The sequence below is a fragment of the Glycine soja genome, chromosome 17 (genome assembly GCF_004193775.1).
Source record: "Glycine soja cultivar W05 chromosome 17, ASM419377v2, whole genome shotgun sequence".
Lineage (NCBI taxonomy): Eukaryota > Viridiplantae > Streptophyta > Magnoliopsida > Fabales > Fabaceae > Glycine > Glycine soja.
Genome location: NC_041018.1, coordinates 3,773,915 through 3,795,677, shown reverse-complemented (window position 1 = coordinate 3,795,677; position 21,763 = coordinate 3,773,915). Strand labels below are relative to the sequence as shown.

At 33.1% G+C, this 21,763-nt stretch overlaps 4 protein-coding genes across 4 annotated transcripts; 3 read left to right on the top strand and 1 right to left on the bottom strand.

The window, feature by feature from the left end:
* Window positions 1-1,995: 1,995 nt before the first annotated feature.
* Window positions 1,996-5,951, top strand: LOC114393929 (12-oxophytodienoate reductase 3-like). The gene is made up of 5 exons (XM_028355435.1): window positions 1,996-2,233; window positions 2,344-2,484; window positions 3,455-3,585; window positions 4,247-4,429; window positions 5,057-5,951. The coding sequence occupies exons 1-5, from the start codon at window positions 2,154-2,156 to the stop codon at window positions 5,716-5,718; spliced, it is 1,197 nt and encodes a 398-aa protein (XP_028211236.1). The 5' UTR covers window positions 1,996-2,153; the 3' UTR covers window positions 5,719-5,951.
* A 1,928-nt stretch (window positions 5,952-7,879) lies between these two features.
* On the top strand, window positions 7,880-10,108 carry LOC114392837 (12-oxophytodienoate reductase 3-like). Its single transcript, XM_028354068.1, has 4 exons — window positions 7,880-8,123; window positions 8,231-8,361; window positions 8,889-9,071; window positions 9,199-10,108. The coding sequence occupies exons 1-4, from the start codon at window positions 7,918-7,920 to the stop codon at window positions 9,822-9,824; spliced, it is 1,146 nt and encodes a 381-aa protein (XP_028209869.1). The 5' UTR covers window positions 7,880-7,917; the 3' UTR covers window positions 9,825-10,108.
* A 3,051-nt stretch (window positions 10,109-13,159) lies between these two features.
* Window positions 13,160-14,195, top strand: LOC114392323 (auxin-binding protein ABP19a-like). The gene has a single exon (XM_028353402.1). It carries the CDS (start codon window positions 13,299-13,301, stop codon window positions 13,923-13,925), a length of 627 nt encoding a protein of 208 aa, XP_028209203.1. The 5' UTR covers window positions 13,160-13,298; the 3' UTR covers window positions 13,926-14,195.
* Window positions 14,196-14,786: 591 nt separating this feature from the next.
* LOC114393964 (O-fucosyltransferase 35-like) lies at window positions 14,787-20,863 on the bottom strand. Its single transcript, XM_028355486.1, has 9 exons — window positions 20,128-20,863; window positions 19,133-19,276; window positions 18,909-18,981; window positions 18,736-18,806; window positions 18,561-18,649; window positions 17,600-17,732; window positions 17,063-17,295; window positions 15,566-16,042; window positions 14,787-15,437 (listed from the first exon to the last, which is right to left on the bottom strand). Exons 1-9 carry the CDS (start codon window positions 20,599-20,601, stop codon window positions 15,245-15,247), a joined length of 1,887 nt encoding a protein of 628 aa, XP_028211287.1. The 5' UTR covers window positions 20,602-20,863; the 3' UTR covers window positions 14,787-15,244.
* Between the last annotated feature and the right edge of the window lie 900 nt (window positions 20,864-21,763).

Sequence of the window (21,763 nt, the reverse complement as noted above, 5' to 3'; positions counted from 1 at the left end):
TTTTAGCCAAATGGAAAGTGAAAGCCAATTAACATATGCTCTTTCGTTCTATTCTATCAATAAAATGTTTTAAAATATCATTTTAGTTTAGCCTCGTCATCATTGTAAAATTGTAAAAAGCGGCAAGCAACCCCGTCCATACAAATATTGCAAAGATCAGTTAAAAACTACACCAATATATATGGTTTTCTAAATTGATTTTTTTTTTTTGAGAGAGAGACTTTACCTAAATGTAAACAAAATTCGTTTTCACATTTTGTTTTCTTACGTTATAAATTTTAACTAGAAAAAATCTAAATTATTATACAAATCTAAGTTTTCAATGAGAATTTTATTAAAATATAAAAAATACACTTTCAACAAACCATAAGTTGCCATGTCATTAAAAATTATTGACTCTTATGATATATATACTTTAAAAGTTATATGTAAGGTGTTATATCTAATAGGTTAATAATTTTAAAAAACAATATTGATGGTGTTATTAGCATTAGCAACCGAAATTTTAAAAAAGAGTAATCACATATACACAGACACGAGATACGAGATTTGATAAGTGGCTTATGTTGTTGGAAGCAAAGCAATTATTTCCGTATGATACAGTTTTACAATATCACTTTTGTATCTTACTCTAACATTTGGAGTTCAATGTGTGAACTGATATGAACTAACATGGTGTTCTAAAATAGCTATGGTCTGGACGTACTGTTTATATGTTATTATGGTGGATTTTTAGAATAGAGTATTTCATGGTTTGAATGTATTGGTATTGTGTGGGACTTTTAGTTTAATTTGGACAACGCACGCTTTGATTTTAATTAGGATAACACTATTAAGGAGCATTGATGTTGTGTATACAGGTGTTAAGTGTTATGATGGAACAAGTAGCGTCTAAAAAATATTATAAATTATTAAAAAATATATTTATTAAATAATTAAACAAGTTTTTTAGTTATTAAAAAAAATTATAAAGTTAACTGAAATATTTTGAAAGTGGATTGTGAATACTTATGATTAGAATTGTCAAGAAACAAGAACAAGTTATTTCTGGCTTTTCCCTTATGTTACAAAAAAAAAAAAAAAAAGAACCGTAAAAAAATACTTTTGATCAGAAGAAAGCGTTATTATAGTGAAAGTTGTGGGTGTAAGAGGTAAAGAAATTTTGTATATCGCTGTAAGGAAAAAAAGATATTTTGTATCAACAGTCAAAGTTTTTGAGAAAAATATTTTAACTATTGTGTCTGACAGAAAATTTATACTACTAATTATACACACACTAAAATGATTTTTACAATTAAATAAACAATATTGACCCGTCCCCCAAAATAAACAGTTGGTTTCAGATTATTTGGGTTCAAAGATGGATGGCTGGAGTCCAAAGTCCAAACTAGTAACTCAAGCCCAACTCTGTATACTTCTTTTCAATATTAATTTGCCTATTCCAATAAAGAACCAAAATGCAGTCTTAGCTAGATTTAACTCGCATTATTACATTTGATGTCAACATATCCGAAGGGGCACAACGCTCTGGGCCTCTGGTGTATTTTATTTTCTTCAAATGTAAACAAAACATTGGTGTTAAAAGAATTATATAGTTTGAATTGAAAGGTAATGTATAATAATTTTAAAGCATAAATATAGGCATGTGTTTCAAAATTACTTTTATTATTAATTACTAGTATTTCTCAATGTATTTCTAACATGACCTTTTTTTTTTAAAAAAAAAAAAGAAGATAAAACTAAAATGCAGTTCTTTAAATACTTTAATACCATAATCAAAATTAAAATTAGAGTTTCTTTCCAATAATTCACACAATAAAAGTTCACGTATAATCATGTTAGTACTAATATTTTGTTAAAAAAAATAATAAAATTAACCGAATTAATTATTTTTATTGGTGTTGAAAATGTGTTAAACAACAAGGAGAAGGACAAGAGTGCGTAATTAATACTAGTAGTAGTATTAAACATTTAATTATGAATGGTGATTAAGTTTAGCTTTACCCGGAAACTTAGTGGAGCCGAGAGGCAATTAGAGTAAAGTGAGAAGAGTGTTTATATTGGATATTGGAAGAGAGAAAAGGAGCAGCGGTCCATACAATTCAGGAGCAGCATATAAGAATCCTTCAACACAAGAGGCATCGCCTACAACAATGGCAGATAATTCAACTGCTCAAGGAAGCAACACCCTATTTTCTCCTTACAAGATGCCTAAATTCAACCTCTCTCATAGGTCATCACACTCACACACTACACTTTTCCTTACTTCCTATTAGTTCTCTTTATGACTATTTTCTTAAATCTATTCTTTTTTCCCCTCTTTATGACTTGGATTTTATGCAGGGTGGTTTTGGCTCCGATGACAAGATGCAGAGCGTTGAACTGGATTCCCCAGGAAGCACTTGCTGAATACTACGCTCAAAGATCAACACCAGGAGGATTTCTCATCAGCGAAGGCACCTTGATCTCTCTCACTGCTCCTGGGTATACTTTACCAATCTCTTCCAATTTTTATTCTTTTGAACACAATCATATACACTATTCATAATTCCATGTTTCTATGTAGTAATATTTTATTGTATAACGATGCATCTCATTTATTTTAACCGCCACACACGCGCTAGTTGGTGGGAATAATTTTTTTTTTTTATGATTTTTAATTATTAAAAAAAGAAATCACTTGATGTTTTATAATGTTAACTATATAATTCATTTTTATTTAAATATGAAAAATATTATTGATTGCAAGACTGTGTAACATTAGTCAATCGAGAAAAACATTTATTCCTTGTGCTTCAACGCAAAACTATTTTTTACTGTACCATACCAAATCTAAATATTCTTCTTCTTCTTCTTCTTCTTCTTCTTTTTTTCAAAACTCCATATAACCTTTAATGAAATTGAACGGTCAAACAACGCGTCCTGTGGTGTATTCCGCGTGAGTGCTGCTCGTGTTTAAAATATTGACTGCTGCAATTAATGGGCTTTTATCTTTGCGTAACGGGAACGTACACTCCTAAACAATGGGGTGGATCAACTGATGAAGATTGAAGTGTACCAACTACCAACGAAGAAACAGAAGAAAAAAAAAAGTTAAAGATGTAACAAGTAAAAAAAAATAGAATGTATGCAAATTGTTGTATCTTTTATGAAAACCGATTTCGTAAGTCATTATTTTTAGGTAATAATTAAAAATAAATAAATAATTTCATTATTTGAAATTCCTCTAAATTTAATAAAAAAATATTTTCAATTTTCTAATCATTTAAAAAAAAATAATGATAAGCAAAACCGTAAAAGAAGGAATACATTTTGTACTTAAGTAATACTCATTTCTTTGTAACTAATTTTCTTCATTTAGTATTTTCTTTAAGGTGTGAATGTGTATGATTAGTTTGGTCATGGTGGGACTGTTTAGTGAGCATTAATATGAAAGTGGTGGTTTGATATACAGGTTTCCACATGTGCCTGGGATATATTCAGATGAACAAGTGGAGGCGTGGAGAAACATAGTGGATGCCGTGCATGCCAAAGGCAGCATTATCTTCTGTCAACTTTGGCATGTTGGCCGTGCCTCTCATCCAGGTAACTTGCCCCTCATTTTCATCCATCAATTTTGTGTTCATTCTGGTCCTACTCTAGACTCTAGAGTTAACCATTCCCTTTAAAGAGTAAACTAAGTGACTTTTATAGTTGATAAAAAAAAATCAATCATTAATATTTCGTAGAAGAGTCTCAGTAATGCATTCTCTAACATTTTTTTTTTACATACATTTCATAAAAAAGTTCATTAAATGAGAAATGAAACCTATTAAAATTTATAATTTTTAATATATTTCAACCAATAATAAAGAATATGTTCAGAGAAGTATTTTTAAAGATAATGTATGTATGTGTTGACCATCGACAACTTTTCTAAAGATAAAATTTAGGTGCAGTTCTTTAAGTATTTTTAATTTCAATCAACAGTTTGTGTTTTAATGCAAATATATATTACTTTATTAGTTATTAGTTATTACTGAGATGAAATTCTAATTTTAATTAAATGTTGTTCCTTACTTAACTCACTTTACAGAGCCAAATGGTTAATACTACATTTTTAGATTTTGACATAGCTGATTTTAATGAATTGCACCGAAAGTTATGATTTGTTATTTTCTTGATGTTACATGTGCTTTTCAGTTATCTGTTTGTTCAGTGATTCACTCATTTTGCACTTCCATTGATTGCTTTACTTGTGAAACAGTGTATCAACCTGGTGGGGCTCCACCCATTTCGTCCACCAGCAAGCCCATATCAGCAAGGTGGAGGATTCTGCTGCCCGATGGGTCCTATGGTGTGTATCCAGAGCCTCGTGCACTTGCCACTTCTGAGATACCTGAAATAGTGCAGAATTATCGCCAGGCAGCAATTAATGCAATTCGAGCAGGTTAGTTTCTTGAATTCTTACTAAATATTCTGAATTAAGATTATGTTAATGATGTTGAAATGCAAGTGTCTTTAGATTGTCATCATGACATTATGTAAAATGTGTACATGATCTGCTTCCATTACCTGATCTATTTTTCTTGTAACTTCTAAGAAAATTTAAGGAATAGACATGATGGTGGTGATATGCTGCGTTTTTAATTTTCGTCTCTTTTGTTAAGGACTTTATAGTAGATTCCAATTCTAAGTGCAAGAAAAGTAAAGTTGGCCTATCCATTTTTCTTTTTGTACAATGGTGGCAATAAATTATCCAAAATTTCCTCCACTAGTTTACTCTACTGGGTTAAGGTTGGCCTGGCAATGCATCTTAGTGATATGTTCTTGGCACATATAATGTTGCATAACACCAGTTTCAATGCAGCTGGATGTAGATTAATTAGTCTATAGATCTATTGCTGTGGAGTTCTTTAGATTACTAGCTTGTGTTTGCGGGTTTGTTAAATGGAACACAACTCAAACCAGTTGTTTAACATTTAGTTTCCAGAAGCTGAAGACAAAACTTCACCATCATTAGTTGTTATTTGGCTATTATTATTAAGGCATATATGATGAAATGTGACATATACAGGTTTTGATGGAATCGAGATTCATGGGGCACATGGGTATCTCATTGATCAATTCTTAAAGGATGGAATCAATGATCGAACTGATGAATATGGTGGATCACTAGCAAACCGGTGCAGGTTCCTAATGCAGGTGGTTCAAGCTGTTGTTTCTGCTATTGGGGCGGAAAGAGTTGCTGTCAGAATTTCACCAGCAATTGATCACCTTGATGCCATTGACTCTGACCCACTTAAGCTAGGTTTAGCAGTGGTGGAGAGACTCAACAATTTCCAGAAAGAACTGGGCAGAAAACTCACTTATCTTCATGTTACTCAGCCTCGATACACAGCATATGGCCAAACCGAGTCAGGTAGACCTGGGAGTGAAGAGGAGGAAACTCGTTTGATGCAGAACTTGAGAAAGGCTTATGAGGGAACATTCATGTGTAGTGGTGGATTTACTAGGAAGTTAGGAATGGAAGCTGTAGCTGAAGGCCATGCTGACTTGGTATCCTATGGTCGTCTTTTCATCTCCAATCCAGACTTGGTTTTAAGGCTTAAGCTTAATGCACCTCTTACCAAGTATAACAGAAAGACATTTTACACCCAGGATCCTGTTATAGGATACACAGATTATCCTTTCCTGAGCAAAGAAAGTGAGACAAAGGAACCAAGGGCACGCCTTTAACTGTAATGTTCTTTGACTTTTTGAGTTTTGATATCGTCATATGTATAATTAGAGTATCCCAATCTCAAGTGAATGTCTTCATTATGAAAATCTTATATACTTTACCCCCCAAAATTGCCCGACATCATTTCTTCGCCCTGTATAGTCATCTAACTATATTACCTGCAAGCTGCATCTCTGTACTTATTGTTGAATTACTTTGTATAATAATTTTAATCCAATTTCTGTCTGTCTGTCCCTTTCTTAATATAGGGACCTATCTTGCTTTTTTCTTTTTTCAGCAAGAGATTAACGATGTAACCATTGAAACCTGGGAAAATTATAATGCTACTGTATAGCTTCTGTCTCAATAAAAGCTCGATTCAGTCATGTAAATTTTTTTGTAGATTTAGGCTATCTATGCCATTACAAGTGGAACGTATTTAATATGCTTTATATTTTGTTGATGGTAAAATAAGTTTATAATAACGTTCTGAAATTCTTTCAATAAAAAAGATAACGTTCTGAAATCTGAAGTATGGGTGTAAGCCCGTTGCATTCAATCCACGAATCCATATAATTCAACCCAATCCAATTTTATTTCTACGGATTGGGTTGGATTTTTTTTAGTACACTAAATTAGAATTGGGTTACATAATGAACTCTTGAATTTCAAATCCGGTCACTCAACCCAACTTGACTACATAATAAAAAATAATCGTATTCCAATTTACCTTAAATTATAATATTAGATATCTAAACATTTTTGTTCCTAATTCATGTATAAAAATCTAAACCAAGTGAGGTACTGATAACCTATGATAAGAATAATTTTATTAAAAATGTATATAATATAACACAAGAATGTTGTTTTAGTCAGTATATTTTGGTCATATTACCTGAATATCTTGAGTGAAGTTTTTTTTAAAAGAAAGCATAGAAGAATAAAACATAAAATTACTTATACGTTCACTTTGTCTCTCATAGATTACTCTTATAAGTTAATATATCTTTTTCTTCAAGAAAGATAAAAAAAATTACAGGCACATTTTAATATATTTATATATTAATCAAATCAATTATGTTCATTTTCATCCACTTTTCTTTATATTATATAAAAGATAGACAAAATTATAAATTTGATCTTCCTATAATTTAATTCATGAATTTAGTCTCCCATTTTTTTTTGCAATCCTGTTATTTCAATCCTCGACCAAAATTGAACCTCAATCCCGACGGAAATTGCGATACACGGTGACTCTAACCAATTGAGTTATTGGATCAATTATGTTATAAAATAATTAATATCGTTATATATAACACTAAAATTTTAATGTATATTTAATGCACATATAAATTTACCTAATAAATTTTGTAATAATTAATTTTGATCTGATAATTAATTTTTTTACATATATGAATCGTAAATGAAACTTATGATTTTTATTTAATATATATATATACATATATATAAATACATTAGATCAAAATTAATTATAATAAGGTCAAAAAATACATTAATAAATTTATGTTAATAATGTATTTTTTTACATATATAAATTTTTATTAAACCTATGGTTTTTATTTACAATTTATATATATAAAAAAAGTTAATTATTTGATCAAAATTAATTATCACATAAATATGTTTCACTCAATTTCTTATTTTAAAAATAAGGATATAAAAGAAAGGAAAAAGTTAAGTCAAATACTACTGTATATTACTTTTTCAAAATTGGATAAAAACATTTAAAAGTAATCTATAATAATTTTTTAAGCATAAATATAGATGCTTTTTAAAGTTTAATAAATCTTCTATGTTTAAAAGTAATTCTACTATTATACTAAAATTTTAATTTTATTATTGAATTTGTATACAAATTTAACGTAATTTTTATTTTAATTCATTTATTAATTAATATCAGCTCAAACAGAAATGATCTTTAGGGTAGGTATTAGTGTAGGCGCAGGAATTGATTAAGAGGCTGGCGGGTTGAAAAGAAAAGTTACATCATGCATGATGACAGAATAGTCTTACTAATATTTTGCCATTAATAAATAACAAACAATATGAACGTGGCGAATCGACCACACGTACGTGGAAGTCAAACCGCGTGAGTTCCCAATGAATATAATATATCCCATGCAGTATAGAGTATATATAACAAAGTTGATCCTTGATTGATTGCATAATTCAACATATCAATCGACACTAGAACAATGGCAGATAACTCCATTACCTTATTTTCTCCATACAAGATGGGGAAATTCAACCTCTCTCATAGGGTGGTATTGGCTCCCATGACCAGATGCAGAGCCCTCAATGGGATTCCATTGCCAGCGCATGCTCAATACTATACTCAAAGATCAACACTAGGTGGATTCCTCATCACTGAAGGCACCTTGATCTCTCCCACTTCTTCTGGGTATTGCATTTCTTCTTTCTTTATTTACTACTACTATATTTTCTTACAGATATATAGAAGCTGTGATTGATCAGTAATTAAGAACACTTTAATTTGATCACATGCAGATTTCCTCATGTTCCCGGGATATATTCAGATGAACAAGTAGAGGCATGGAGAAATGTAGTGGACGCCGTGCATGCCAAAGGCAGCATTATCTTCTGTCAACTCTGGCATGTTGGCCGTGCTTCACATCCAGGTAACATTCATCCATGCCCCTTAATTATTCTAACCCTCAATTTGGTGTCCTTTTTTTTTAGATTCTTACATAACTGATTCTAATCGGTTATAATAATAATAATAATAATTTCATAGCTTTTGTTTGCATTGTATTGTATGAAAATTTTATTCTTAAATTTTAGTGTGTGATTGATTTCACTTGCATAATTGATTTTAAGAAATTTTTCATATGTTTAATTTTACAATGGAAAATAATTTATATTTGATTTTGAGATTAAATAACTTTAAGTATCTTCTCTGATAGAAAACAAAATTATACTAAATTTTACTTCAAAATCAATTTTCTCAACACTCATTTAAACACACACTTAATATACCAAAAGGGTTGGTGGTGAACTCCATTCTTAATTTTGCACACAAATATGTGCGTATATCATAACATCCTTAATTATGTTTTTGATATGGTATGACATTCAGTTTTTCAGTTATCTGTGTTTGTTCACTCAGAATTTTGCACTTTCATTGATTGCTTTACTTGTGAAACAGTGTATCAGCCTGGTGGGGCTGCACCCATTTCGTCCACCAGCAAACCCATATCAGACAAGTGGAAAATTCTGATGCCCGATGGCTCCCATGGCTTCTACCCAGAGCCTCATGCTCTTACCACCTCTGAGATATCTGAAATAGTGCACCATTATCGCCAAGCAGCTATTAATGCAATTCGAGCAGGTAATTCATTATATTATTAGTTAATTTGTTTCAATAACATCTACTAGTACTTTTTTATATTAATTCTTACTATTAAACTATCAAGGCATGCATATATGATGAAATGTTATGTGGCATATATATACAGGTTTTGATGGAATCGAGATTCATGGAGCACATGGGTATCTCATTGATCAATTCTTGAAGGATGCAATCAATGATAGAACAGATGAATATGGTGGATCACTAGAAAACCGGTGCAGGTTCTTAACGCAGGTGGTTGAAGCTATTGTCTCTGCAATTGGAGCGGAAAGAGTTGGTCTCAGAATTTCACCAGCAATTGATTTCAATGATGGCTTTGACTCTGACCCACTTGGGCTAGGCTTAGCAGTGATTGAGAGACTCAACAATTTGCAGAAACAAGTGAGCACAAAACTCGCTTATCTTCATGTTACTCAGCCTCGGTTCACACTCTTGGCGCAAACCGGGTCAGTGAGTGAAAAGGAAGAAGCTCATTTGATGGAGAAATGGAGAGAGGCTTATGAGGGAACATTGATGTGTAGTGGTGCTTTCACTAGGGACTCAGGAATGGAAGCTGTTGCTCAAGGCCATGCTGACTTGGTTTCCTATGGTCGTCTTTTCATCTCCAATCCAGACTTGGTTTTAAGGCTCAAGCTTCATGCACCTCTCACAAAGTATAACAGGAACACATTTTACACTCAAGATCCTGTTATAGGCTACACGGATTATCCTTTCCTCAACGGAACAACCTAAACAAATTAAGTAACTATCTAAGTGCACGTACGCCCTTAATTTTAAATTTTTAATGTCCATTTGGCTTTCTATATAATGTTCATAACATCCAAAACTCTTTAGTTGAGTTTAAGAGAAGCAAATCAGGTGACTCGTATACTTGTTAGGATGTTTAGATCTTATGCCAGTATGCACATTTTAATTTCATTCCTATTTGTATTCGGTATTTCATTTAGAATAAAATAACATAAGCTATTTGCCCTGAAAAAAATGATAATAATGAGAACTCTCTTGTTTGATCTACATATTTACATTGTTCTAAATGATTTTTTTGAACTAAAAGTAACTTGATACATTCTAACTTGTCTAATTTGTTAATCATCTAAGTTTTTTCTGCCACAAACTTTGTTCCATTAAGAAGTCTTTAAGGTTTCACAGAATCTCATATAGGACTCAAATATGTAGCACACGCTCTAATTAATTAAATTAATTGATCAATTATGTTATAACATTATTAATGTCACTATATATAACATTTAAAATTTTTAATATATATTTAATACACATATAAATTTATATAATAAATTTTATACCAATTAATTTTGATCTAATAATTAATTTGTTTACATATATAAATTTTTATGAAACCTATGATTTTTATTTAAAATTTATATATGTAAAAAAAATACATTATTAAATCAAAATTAATTGTAATAAGGCCAAAAAATGCACTAGTCCGTGGGTTAAGCGGGGCGGACCCAAAAATACGACATAACCATGGATCGTTTAAAAAAATTAGTTTGTTACCCACGCGGACCGCGAGCCTCCCGTGCTAGTCCATGGACCTGGGTCCGTTTATCCACCCCTATTTGCTGGGTGGAGAGAGCAATTTCCAATGATGTATCTTACATGTCTGTAGTCTTAATTTTGGGTTCTGTGTTTAATGATTTATCAACTCTTGTACCACAAATAATGTGACCCGATACGAAAATACGACAAATGATCATTCATATCTCCTTATATTAATAAATATCCCTCCATTTCTTGTACCACAAATAATGTGACCCGACATAAAAATACGACAAATGATAATTCATATCTTCTTATATTAATAAATATCCCTCCAAACTGAATGTGGAAAATATTGTGACTTGTCTAAGACATATTAGTGTTTATAGTGTATATGCTCTTGTGGTACATGTACTCAGCACTCCACTTTTCCCTAATTAAGAAATAATTCATACATCCTCTACGTCCTGATTTTTTATTTGCCTATTCAATCAATTTCTAATGTCAGTTACCGCACGATGATTTCTTTCTGCTAGACTGTAGAATCATTGAATTTTTTTAACTCAACGGATTTAAAAAAATGGAAGACATAGGTAAGGTAAGGAACGTGCATGGCCTCATGAATAATTTGTACACATATGAGAAACCTGCACCTTTTTTCTTGAGAGATCTATTTTGGGTTCATCATCTCTGACAATTTTAGCAGTCATGCAGTGCTTCTCTTGGCAATATCTCAGAGACGCAATCGACAAGGACATTGACGTTATGACAATGAAAATGATATCAAAGCCACCCTTTTGTTGAATTTGGTAGGTAGTGAATGGCCACTATTGATTCGTCAATGAGAACCTTATCCTTAGTATTTTGAAGCGCTTTGCCATTGTAGGAGGGACCATTGACCAAGAGCAAGGGATGCAAAGATGATTAAATTATATGAAGATCTTTCATTCTTCAGTTGCAAGTCACGGGACACAACAACAAGTAGACTTTTTTGCCAGGTTCCCTAGAAGATGGGGAATTTAAGCCAACCGCATATATATGTCCACGTAAACAAGACTTACAGAAGGGATAGCTGTCAAAATGTCTTTTTATGCCCTTAATTTCTTTCTTTTGCAATGTGGACCATATGTTCTTCATTTTTTACTACATATCCTATACATCTGGATAACATTTAACATTACATTTACACTCTGGTTTCAGTGGTTTGGTAAGTAGAAAAGTAAAAAAAAAAATGAATGTCCATTCTTGAGTTAGCTCATTTGGATAACATAAATAGTAAGTGTAGAGGATCTGATCTGAAATGCACTTCACCTTTTTTCTATTTTCTTTCCTCCCCCCCAAATCATTGAATAGTTGATATTTTGACATGATTACCGGCTACTAGCTAACTAATCATTTGCTTATGATCCTCAGGGCACCATAAGAGTCATTCAAATATGAACCTGTGGAAAATACCAATGTAATTTATTTCGTTCAGAGGCTGTCTGTTGAACATGTTGAGTGTTACAGAAGGCTCATGGTATTTTCCCATCATTTACAGATCATGATTGAGTAGTCGAGAAGAGAAAATGTTTTTTGGACATGGTAAAATTTGAATAACTGTTTCACTTAAGTAGACCCCAACTCGAATTAATAGTAACGGAATAAACAACTTTGTATAACAATCAGCAGGTTCAGTCCTTAAATGATTCCATTTAGGATAGTAAAAAGTAATTGTGGCACGTGTACCGGTTGTTTCAAATAGTAAAGATAAGTTTAATTGTTCACCCCATCTAGTCCTAGAAGTATAATTAAAAATCAAATTCACTACTAATACTATATTTTTATTTTGGTACAATGGCGGCACTGAGATTAGATATACAAAATAACTACCCAAACCCCCTTTATTGACTCGGCAATCCTTTTCCCTAATTGATTTTGTGATTTCATCTGTTTGATCACTTAATCTAGACACAAGTTGAGATGAGGAAACATAACACTACTCAATGGAAACTCTAGTTGATGAAAATAGATTGTAGATAATAATGCCACAAAACAATCTATTGGTTGAGTAGTTGATAATGTTAAGGTTAGGAAAATAAAAATATATTTGGCTACAAAACACTACAAAGATTAGACGAAAAATTGTCAATGGATTTAAATTTTGTTGTGTCCAAATATTACATTTTCACTTTTACCCTTAAACCCCCAGTGCTTTTACTGTTATCTCTATTCGTCCATTACTAAGTTCTGCATAAATATGAATATCACAATGAGCATGTTTGTTCAATGTTCACTTAAGACAGATTGACCCGGAATTAAAAAGAACCACATTAACCAGAAGGAGATTTGAGTTTAAGTCAGTACCAATAATCACGCATGCAAATTAGAGCAACTGACCACATGAAGAAATAATATCTTTTACAGTAAAAGAAGATACTCGAAAGATGCCTGTTTTCCATTGCATTCAAACAAAAAGTAGGTCCTTGTTGTTATCTAGGGAAAAAGTTGACATTCACATGCATCAATCCTAGCTCAAATTCTGTCGTTTATAGATATAGGTGAGAAAAATCTATCCATTTTAAACCATATTGAAGCAATTCAATCAATGGCAATGGTAAAAAAGAGGTCCATGCCCTCCCCGCTCTAACAATATATAATGTAACCAAACCCCTTATCAATACTACTTCAGAGTTAAGTTGAGAACATACCAATCTACAATAAACGATGATTCTCATTATCTCCCTCATTTTTTCTCTTCTCTCTTTCTCCCATGCTTCTGTCCTAGATTTCTGTGTTGCAGATTATGCAGGTCCTATTGGACCTGCAGGATATTCCTGCAAGAAGCCTTCAAAGGTCACAGCAGATGATTTTGCTTACAGTGGCCTTGGCATTGCTGGTAACACCTCAAACATTATCAAAGCTGCAGTGACCCCTGCATTTGATGCTCAGTTTGCTGGTCTCAACGGTCTTGGCATTTCCGCAGCACGTTTGGACTTAGCAGCAGGTGGAGTTATACCACTTCACACTCATCCTGGAGCTTCAGAATTACTTGTTGTAATTGAAGGGAGCATCCTAGCTGGATTCATTTCTTCTGCCAACATTGTCTACCTCAAAACTCTTAAGAAGGGGGATGTTATGGCATTCCCTCAAGGCTTGCTTCATTTCCAAATCAATGCAGGCAAATCTTCAGCCCTGGCAATTGTAAGCTTCAGTAGCTCCAATCCTGGTCTACAAATTCTGGACTTCGCTTTGTTCAAAAGTAGTTTCCCCACACCATTGATAGTACAAACCACTTTCCTTGATGCTGCTCTGGTGAAGAAGCTTAAGGGTGTACTTGGAGGCTCAGGCTAAACCATGGGAAGTTATCCATGAAAGAGACTGAAGTCAAGCAAGCATATTGTCTATTACCTTTAAGTTTATTTATCTCCTTGGTCTACAATTTGGATTTAGTATGCATGTGTAGGTAGAACTCTTCTTTCAGCAGGCTTTGTAGTTGAGTAATAAACTTAAGCTGATTTGGTTATTGTTGTTGTGATGTTTATTGTTATCAAGTTTCAGTTGAAGCAGATGATTTCGTACTTGAGAAAATTGAGCTATGAGATGAATTTAATATGTGGCCTATTCTCATTGTTCCAACAATTTTTTCTAGACCACTTGCAGTTGTAATCCAACAATTTAGAAATTTAAATTTGCTTTTTCCAAAAATCCGTGAATCCCACTTATTATTAAGTACTAGGTCTTACAAGTATTTTATGCAGTAATAAGGAATGTTTCGTTATCGTATTTTATTTTCATAATATGAAATGGAGCAGATGTTTGAATTTGACCCAGATTTTTAAAACAAAACACATGTTCTGTCTTCAACTCACAAGGAAAGAAGAAATTCAATGAGCTGTTTATGTTTTTTTATGGATACATCACTGTTGAGCACATGGGGTGATGTATTATAAATAACAGCATTGCTAGCAAGACGATTTCTAATGTAGTTTTTTTACACTATTATTTAGTAAAATTTATATACGACCTATTAAATATCTCTAACTCGTATTTTCAATATACTATTATTAGATAAAAGTTTATATAAAGACGTTCCTTCATCTGATGAACTCCACATGAATTTCACACAATAAATAAACAATTATTAAAATAAATATTTTAAAGAATACATTGCTAGTATTACTCTTCTAAACAAATCTGTTTAAAAGAACTTCATATCAATAAAAACTAGATTTTTATTTTCATCTTATTGTACAATAAGAATACAACTTATTCAGTCCCACCCCTTGCTATTGGTACAAGTAATGAATAAAATTTAATCAAGAAAGAAAGAAAGAAATCATTCAAAAGTGAGGTTAGAGATGAGGTTTGCTTAAAAATGTAAGGTGTTTAATTTCTATTGTATTGACAGTGGTATACTCAGGCCTGTCCGTGCTTGATCCTTAATTTTAATAATGTAGCTAGGAATCTCAGATTCTTGCCCCCACCTTGGCCATTTGTAATCTTATCCCAACAGCCAGGCAATTAATAGCACCTTACCGGATAGCCCAGCACATTGCTATCTCCTCAAGACAGAAGGGTTAAAAAAATATCACGGCATAGCCACATCGCCTTTTGATTACAGCTCGGCCATTCCATCAAAAGACAGACAACCTTCAGGGAAGTCTCTACTACTATCTTGTTTCACAAATACATCCTGGCAGAGGATTTGCATAAAAACTTTCCTCCAGTTTTGGAAATTCTCCAGGCTCCCTTGGATATGGAGCACCAATTCGATCTGTGTGAAGCTTTTTTACCTTGGAGCTGAACTTTTTCCATGAAATTTTTCCTTCATCCAACTGATCAACAAGTTTAACAAAATTCATCCTGCATCAACCATTGAAATCAACTATAGTGAGAATGAACAAGAATCAGTTGCCACAGATCTAAAATGCATATCACTAAATCATCAATGTTGAAGTAATGAAGAAGAAATAAGGTTACGAATATATTACTTGTCTGGATTGATGGTTTTCTTGAAGTCTTCAAAGCGCCTATGACCTTGTACGGCCTTTGCCATATTTCCATCATAAGTGTAGAGAAATACATCACTCTTAAGGGCAACAACATAGTCTAAACCAGCCAACATGTTCTGATGATTCTTGAAAGGATTCAACTCTTCTTCAGAGGACAGAGAGGAATGAGAGAAAATGTTGGGGAAATCATCCTCAAGATATTTCATACTTCCTCTTCCATATGCTTCTCCAGCTACCAGAAAAATCCTGGTGTGTGATGGAAAACCCAGTGCTCTAAGTAATAGGGACGTTTCCCTTGGAGTTAATGGACAACCTCCAAGCAATCTCCTCTCGGTCCCATTAATCTCCTTTTCCTTCCAGTGACTGACTTCATATCGCATCTGTCTCATTTCTTCATCTTCTTCTGCAGTCAAATTGTGACTGCAGCCTGTAAATGCAAGCATATCCTTCTCATATCTATAACAAATTGCGATAACATAAGGTTAGAGGCATAATATTTATTCAAACTTGGCAGGAATACAAATATTTTTATAAGTTGAGAAGCTGAGGTCATCGATTGAGTCCAAAACTAGGGTAATGCTTGGGACTCTTATTCCATGAGACAACTTATGGAATCCAATTCAATCAGACAGTTACTTAAACTATAAGTGCATATCATATGCAAAAATATAGTTGCAGTTCAAAACATCTGATTCAATCTGAAATGAACATTGATGATTAATCAAACAGCCAATAAGCAGCAAAAGAACTGTAGGGTCCAAATCTTTGACTTTCAATAAAAAAAGAAGTTCAATATGGAGGCAGTTCTAAACATAAACAAAATCTAGCCATGTCCAAATTTTCATGATCAAAATGAGGAAAACTTCCATGTCAATGGGTCCTTCACCAAGAAACATGCTATTTTACTTTGATCTTATTATAAATTCATGTAGGTTCAAGTGACAGATCACTTTTCAAAGAAATAATAGATCATTCCATAGGTTCTTAACACTGGATCCAGCTTGGGAAAACCCAACAACAAAAGTGATCTCTAAGTTCTTGGAAACCCCACACTAGAATTTCATTCTTCCAATGTGGGGCTCAAGTCCATACATAGCAATTGGATCCAAATATTCTACCACTAACCTTTTGACTAGTCCTAGGCAAACATTGCTATGTCAATATCACCATTCATGCTCGTTTGCAACTAAGAGATATGGTGAAAAGGTCTAACACCAATTGATAAGAATCTTGGAAAAACCATACCACAAAAGCTAACCTTTGCAGCTAGAGCACCCAGGAACTTATAAATCCCACAGCAAAATATCGCACTTCCAATGTGAGACTCAAATCCCATGTCTTCCAATTGGATCATATCCCCCTCTCCCAACCCTTTCTTTTCCATCTTAGATTATCTCCGACAAATTCATATGTATGCATAACAAAAAGTAAGAGAGAGAGAGAGAGAGAGAGGCAGAAATATTAATTGGAACTTGCCTCAGATGAAGGGCAAGATAAGGATTTCCATTCTGTTGCATTCTAGATACCAGTGTGTTTCCAAGTTCTTCAATTGGAGCTGAATATTTCAATGCTCTGTAATTTACACGGCATCTTAGTTTCTGTATGGAACGTGGAATGTCATTGTTATCAAGCCTGGAATCGGTATGAGTGAAATACATCACTTTGTGCTGCTTTAGGAGGGGAAGAACCTCAGTCTTATAATAATGAACCTGTAAAAAAGCATTATGTATATATTCAATTATGGTTATTAGAAACATTATGAAAAGTCATACAATGATATGGTGTGCATAAAATTCAAGCATTATAACACAATGCAATTCAAAATAAATATGATGGCATATATAAAGCTATCATTTGATAGTGATACTTTCATGTTCTTAAAATCTCAACTGGCAACCTAAAAGACCAGGTGGATGGATGACTGACTTCAATAAGAATGCAAAACATCAATTAATCAGACATATCTTTCCAGATTTGAAAAAGAAGTAATTTGAGTAGACAGGTTACGCTGACCTTTGACCAAGATATTGGAGTTTTTGGGAAAGGCTCAATTCCAGCATAGGCGGGAGGTAATTTCTCAACTATGTGGACATCATCCTTCAGCATATTAATAAAATGCTTCCAATCAAACAAATCCTTGAAGCCACTGCAAATATATTGAAACAAATTAAGTTCTGTATTCAACAGGAGAATGGAAACCCATCACTTGATAACAGTGATAATTTGAAAAAATGATAGCAAAAGGTAGAATACATAAATGAGAGATTAGGAAAACCAAACAGATCTTTCTGCCAACAGTACCCTTTCCATTAAAGAAAAACTTGTTATAATTGTCTAGAAAAGATGTTGATTGTAGAATTGCAATTGATGGCATGCTACTAAAAAATGATGCAGAAGTACTAAAGGAATAAAGCTATATTTCTACAGCATCTCTTGCACGTAGTTAATCATCTGCAGTTCTACTATGCCATGATTTGAACATGAATAACACTGTATCTTATATCAATGTCAATTCATCGAGATAATCACCATTACTTGAAACTAAATACTCTCTCCGTCTCTAAATACTTTTTAACTAATTCACACCCTTTAAGAAAGTTGGTTAATATAGTTAGTAACATTAAATTTGTTAACAATTTGTATTATTTTGCCAAAATTACCCTTAAGTTTATTGGGACTCATAATCTCTCTTTCTACTTAATTGCTTTCACACCTAATTAATTAATGTGTGCTAATCTTCTTATCCAATCCTTATAAGAGAGATAATGTATTTATATTTTAAATATATAGCATTTATTGTAAATTATTAAAGGGTACTTGGGTCAAAAAATAATTAATGCAAAAGACAACTTGAAAAGAGTCTTATATTTAGGGACGGAGGGAGTATTGTTTTAGGCTAGTAAGAACCAAGGACACTGTACATTTGTTAAGAGATCCAATTATCTAATTACATATTAGGAAAGGGGAAAAAAACCTGTCATCAGCCCAGTAGGAGGTGTGATCAAGAGAAGGAAGAACAAGTGTAGCCTTCACAATCTTAGCAACAGCAACCATATCACATATCTGCATTCAAATGTATATTGAGAAATTAGGTTATGCTTGCCACCTAACTTTCTATAATTTACCATCAGAAATGAACACAGCCTGACCCCAAATCTCATCTGATTCAGGCCACCATTTGCATTTACAAAAATGTAGCCATTGGTCTTTGCATCTAGCTCTGCCAAAAAAGAATGTTGAAAGTGATAAGAGACAAATCTTGGAACAACCAACCCATTGCATGACAAGAGAAAGGAGTGTACTTGATGATAAAACTTCATACTTTTATGATTACTTGGAAGATCTATGCATTTGGTGAAATTGTCACTGTTGGGTTTGGACCAGATCCCTGAATCCTGAATAAAAAGCAAACTTTCATAAACAAAGAGGCAAAGACATATCTTTATAGGCCTATAAACAACCATTTTCTTTTCATGCAATGTATTTCCTTGTTTTATTTGAGAACCAAACAAAATTAAGTCCATAAACTTGAGATACAGGACTTACTTCAGTCATGGCAGTATGGCTGCCGTCTACTCCTGTTGCTACTGTTTTTAATGTTCGTTCAACATCACTTGCTCCCCCCCTATATGCATAACCAAGGGAGCTTTTGTCCATTAGAGTTAGACTAGGAATGGAGTCAGATAGTTCCTGATAAAATGGTAAAATAATTTACTGGGTAAGACAAGAGATACAAACACCACCCCACCCCAAAAAATATTATAGTAAGACAATAGAATACATGCAAATAGTTTTCATATCAGATCATGATATATCTACTTCTTATTCCCTTCCGGATATCTACATAGCTTATTTTCACAATTGGACAATATGAGTAACTCACTATCTTCATTAAACACCAATAAATTCACAACCTGGTGCACAAGACGCCTCCACCAAATGGATAAACTCAATTAAGTTGTGTTAAAATGTGGGACATAAATTATATAATATTCTGCAACAGTTTAGAAAGTGGGGCATTCCCGCTGCTAGTCCAAACAACCCAGTTGCTCAAATAAAACCAGATAGTTCCAAACACAAAAACAAATTACCAATACTCACAAAAGGACACGAATAAAAAGGCAAAGTGCCCAGTTTTAGAAAAAAAGCTCACAAACTAAAAGCTGAATAAGAAATCCCACATTTTGCAAAATTACATTTTTCGCTCATGAGAATTGAAGATTTTTTATAAATAACACCAAAATTTCGACAACGGATGTCTAGATCAGATGAAACTAAATCAAATTTAAGGAACTATCGCAAACTTTCTGCAGCAACAAAAATAGATCCACAAGAAGCATAATAAAATAGACAAAGCCCCCACTCCAGACAAATTTATACATAAAAAAAACTCAGCTCCTGCCAAAGTTAAAATTTTGGCACCAGTCTTCCAAAAACTTGATAAACCGCTATCACACTAAGAATCATAACATCATCAATAAATGTCGGTTAACAGTTAAAACTTGCCAGCTGGCAGAGTAAGATAATTCTATGGTGCTAACCTTATTGGATTGAGTTATTTCAATAGCAGATCCAAGCCAACCAGTGGCACATATCTTGAGAACACCCATGAACAAGCACACCCCACAGAACACTAAGAACATCCAGTGCCCAATTTTCTTCCTTTCTCTCAACCCCAAATCCTCAACGATGGACGCAAGGGGCTTCTTCAGCAACCCTCTCACGTGCACTCTCTGGGTCACGTGATGGTGGCTGTGCTTCCCCACCGGCACACCCTCCGACGCTTCCTCCGATCTGGGCGAGTTGATTTGAAGCTCAATCTCGACGCCGCCACTGCCTCCGCCGCCGCCGTGGGAGGTGGTGGTGGCGGTGTTGTTGCTATTGTTGCTGCTGTTGTTACGTTTGAAGGAGTGGGCGCGGCGAGTCATTGGACCGGAGAAACGCGGACTGTTGACTCGCTGGGAGACCCCATCGGAAGTGTTGTGATGGTGATTCGATTCAGAGAATATCGCCATTTGGAGTTAACAGTGAAGCTTCTTTTTCTCTGCACTTGTATATTTGTACTATTTATTCATTTTCCTCTCTCTCTCTCTCTCTCTTCTTTATTACGCGTCTCAAATTCGGGACATATCACATATGCACTGCTTCAAAGATTGTTCCTTCCTGGTCCTTTCTTTTCTACTTGGAAAAGAAAAATTGAAAAACAAAATGTCTCAAACTTGAGGATGGTGATGATTCGTGTCTGTGATACTAATTGACATGACTGCTACTTATAATTAAGGAAAGGTGGTAGTTGTGCGTGTCTGTTTTAGGATGTACTAATATTAACTAATTAATAAAATTCGAGTTTCTACTCTGATTTTAAAGAAATATTATAAATAATCAACATGGTTAAATTGGTAAAAATCATCTTTCACCAAATATTTTTTTGGTAAGAATCATACTAATATTACCTTACAAGGACATAATTTGGGTACCGTTTGGGTGTGTAGGGTAAAACTAACTTAGTGAAAGGAATTTATAAATTTTCCAAATCTCTTGTGAAACATATTTTATGTTTTTTCAATTCAGTAAAGAAAGGGGAAAAAATGAAAAGAAACAAAATGCATAGAAAGTTAGATGATTTGATAGGAAAAAAAATGTAAGAGTTGTTTTTTCTCTTATTTAATTGTATAAGAAATATGATAGAAAGGAAATATATATATATATATATACATATATAATAATACATAAAATGAGTGTTTTTTCTGAATTTAATTTATTTTATATCTAATAATTAATTGGGATTCAAATTTTATATTACCTAGTTATAGAACAAAAATCACTTATGTTATTTGTTGTTGATTCTCTAATACGATATTTTCATTTTACAAAAAGAACATTTCCCATGTTTTCTTTTCAATTATTATGAGTGAATAAAAATTATGGGGAATCTAAACAATAAAAACTTTCTATGGGGAATCTAAACAATAAAAACTTTCTTTCCATTCTTACTACAAGAGCAAGCAAATATATTTCAAAAGTTTTCATTTATCTTCTACCTATTCCTTTCATTTTCTGCACAAACAAACCAAGTGGTAAAATCTGCCTTGATCCTGATTAACCCTCAAAACTTAACAAAGCTAAACCTTTTTTGTGGAAAAGAATTATTTATTCGCATTCACGGAAGAGATATTC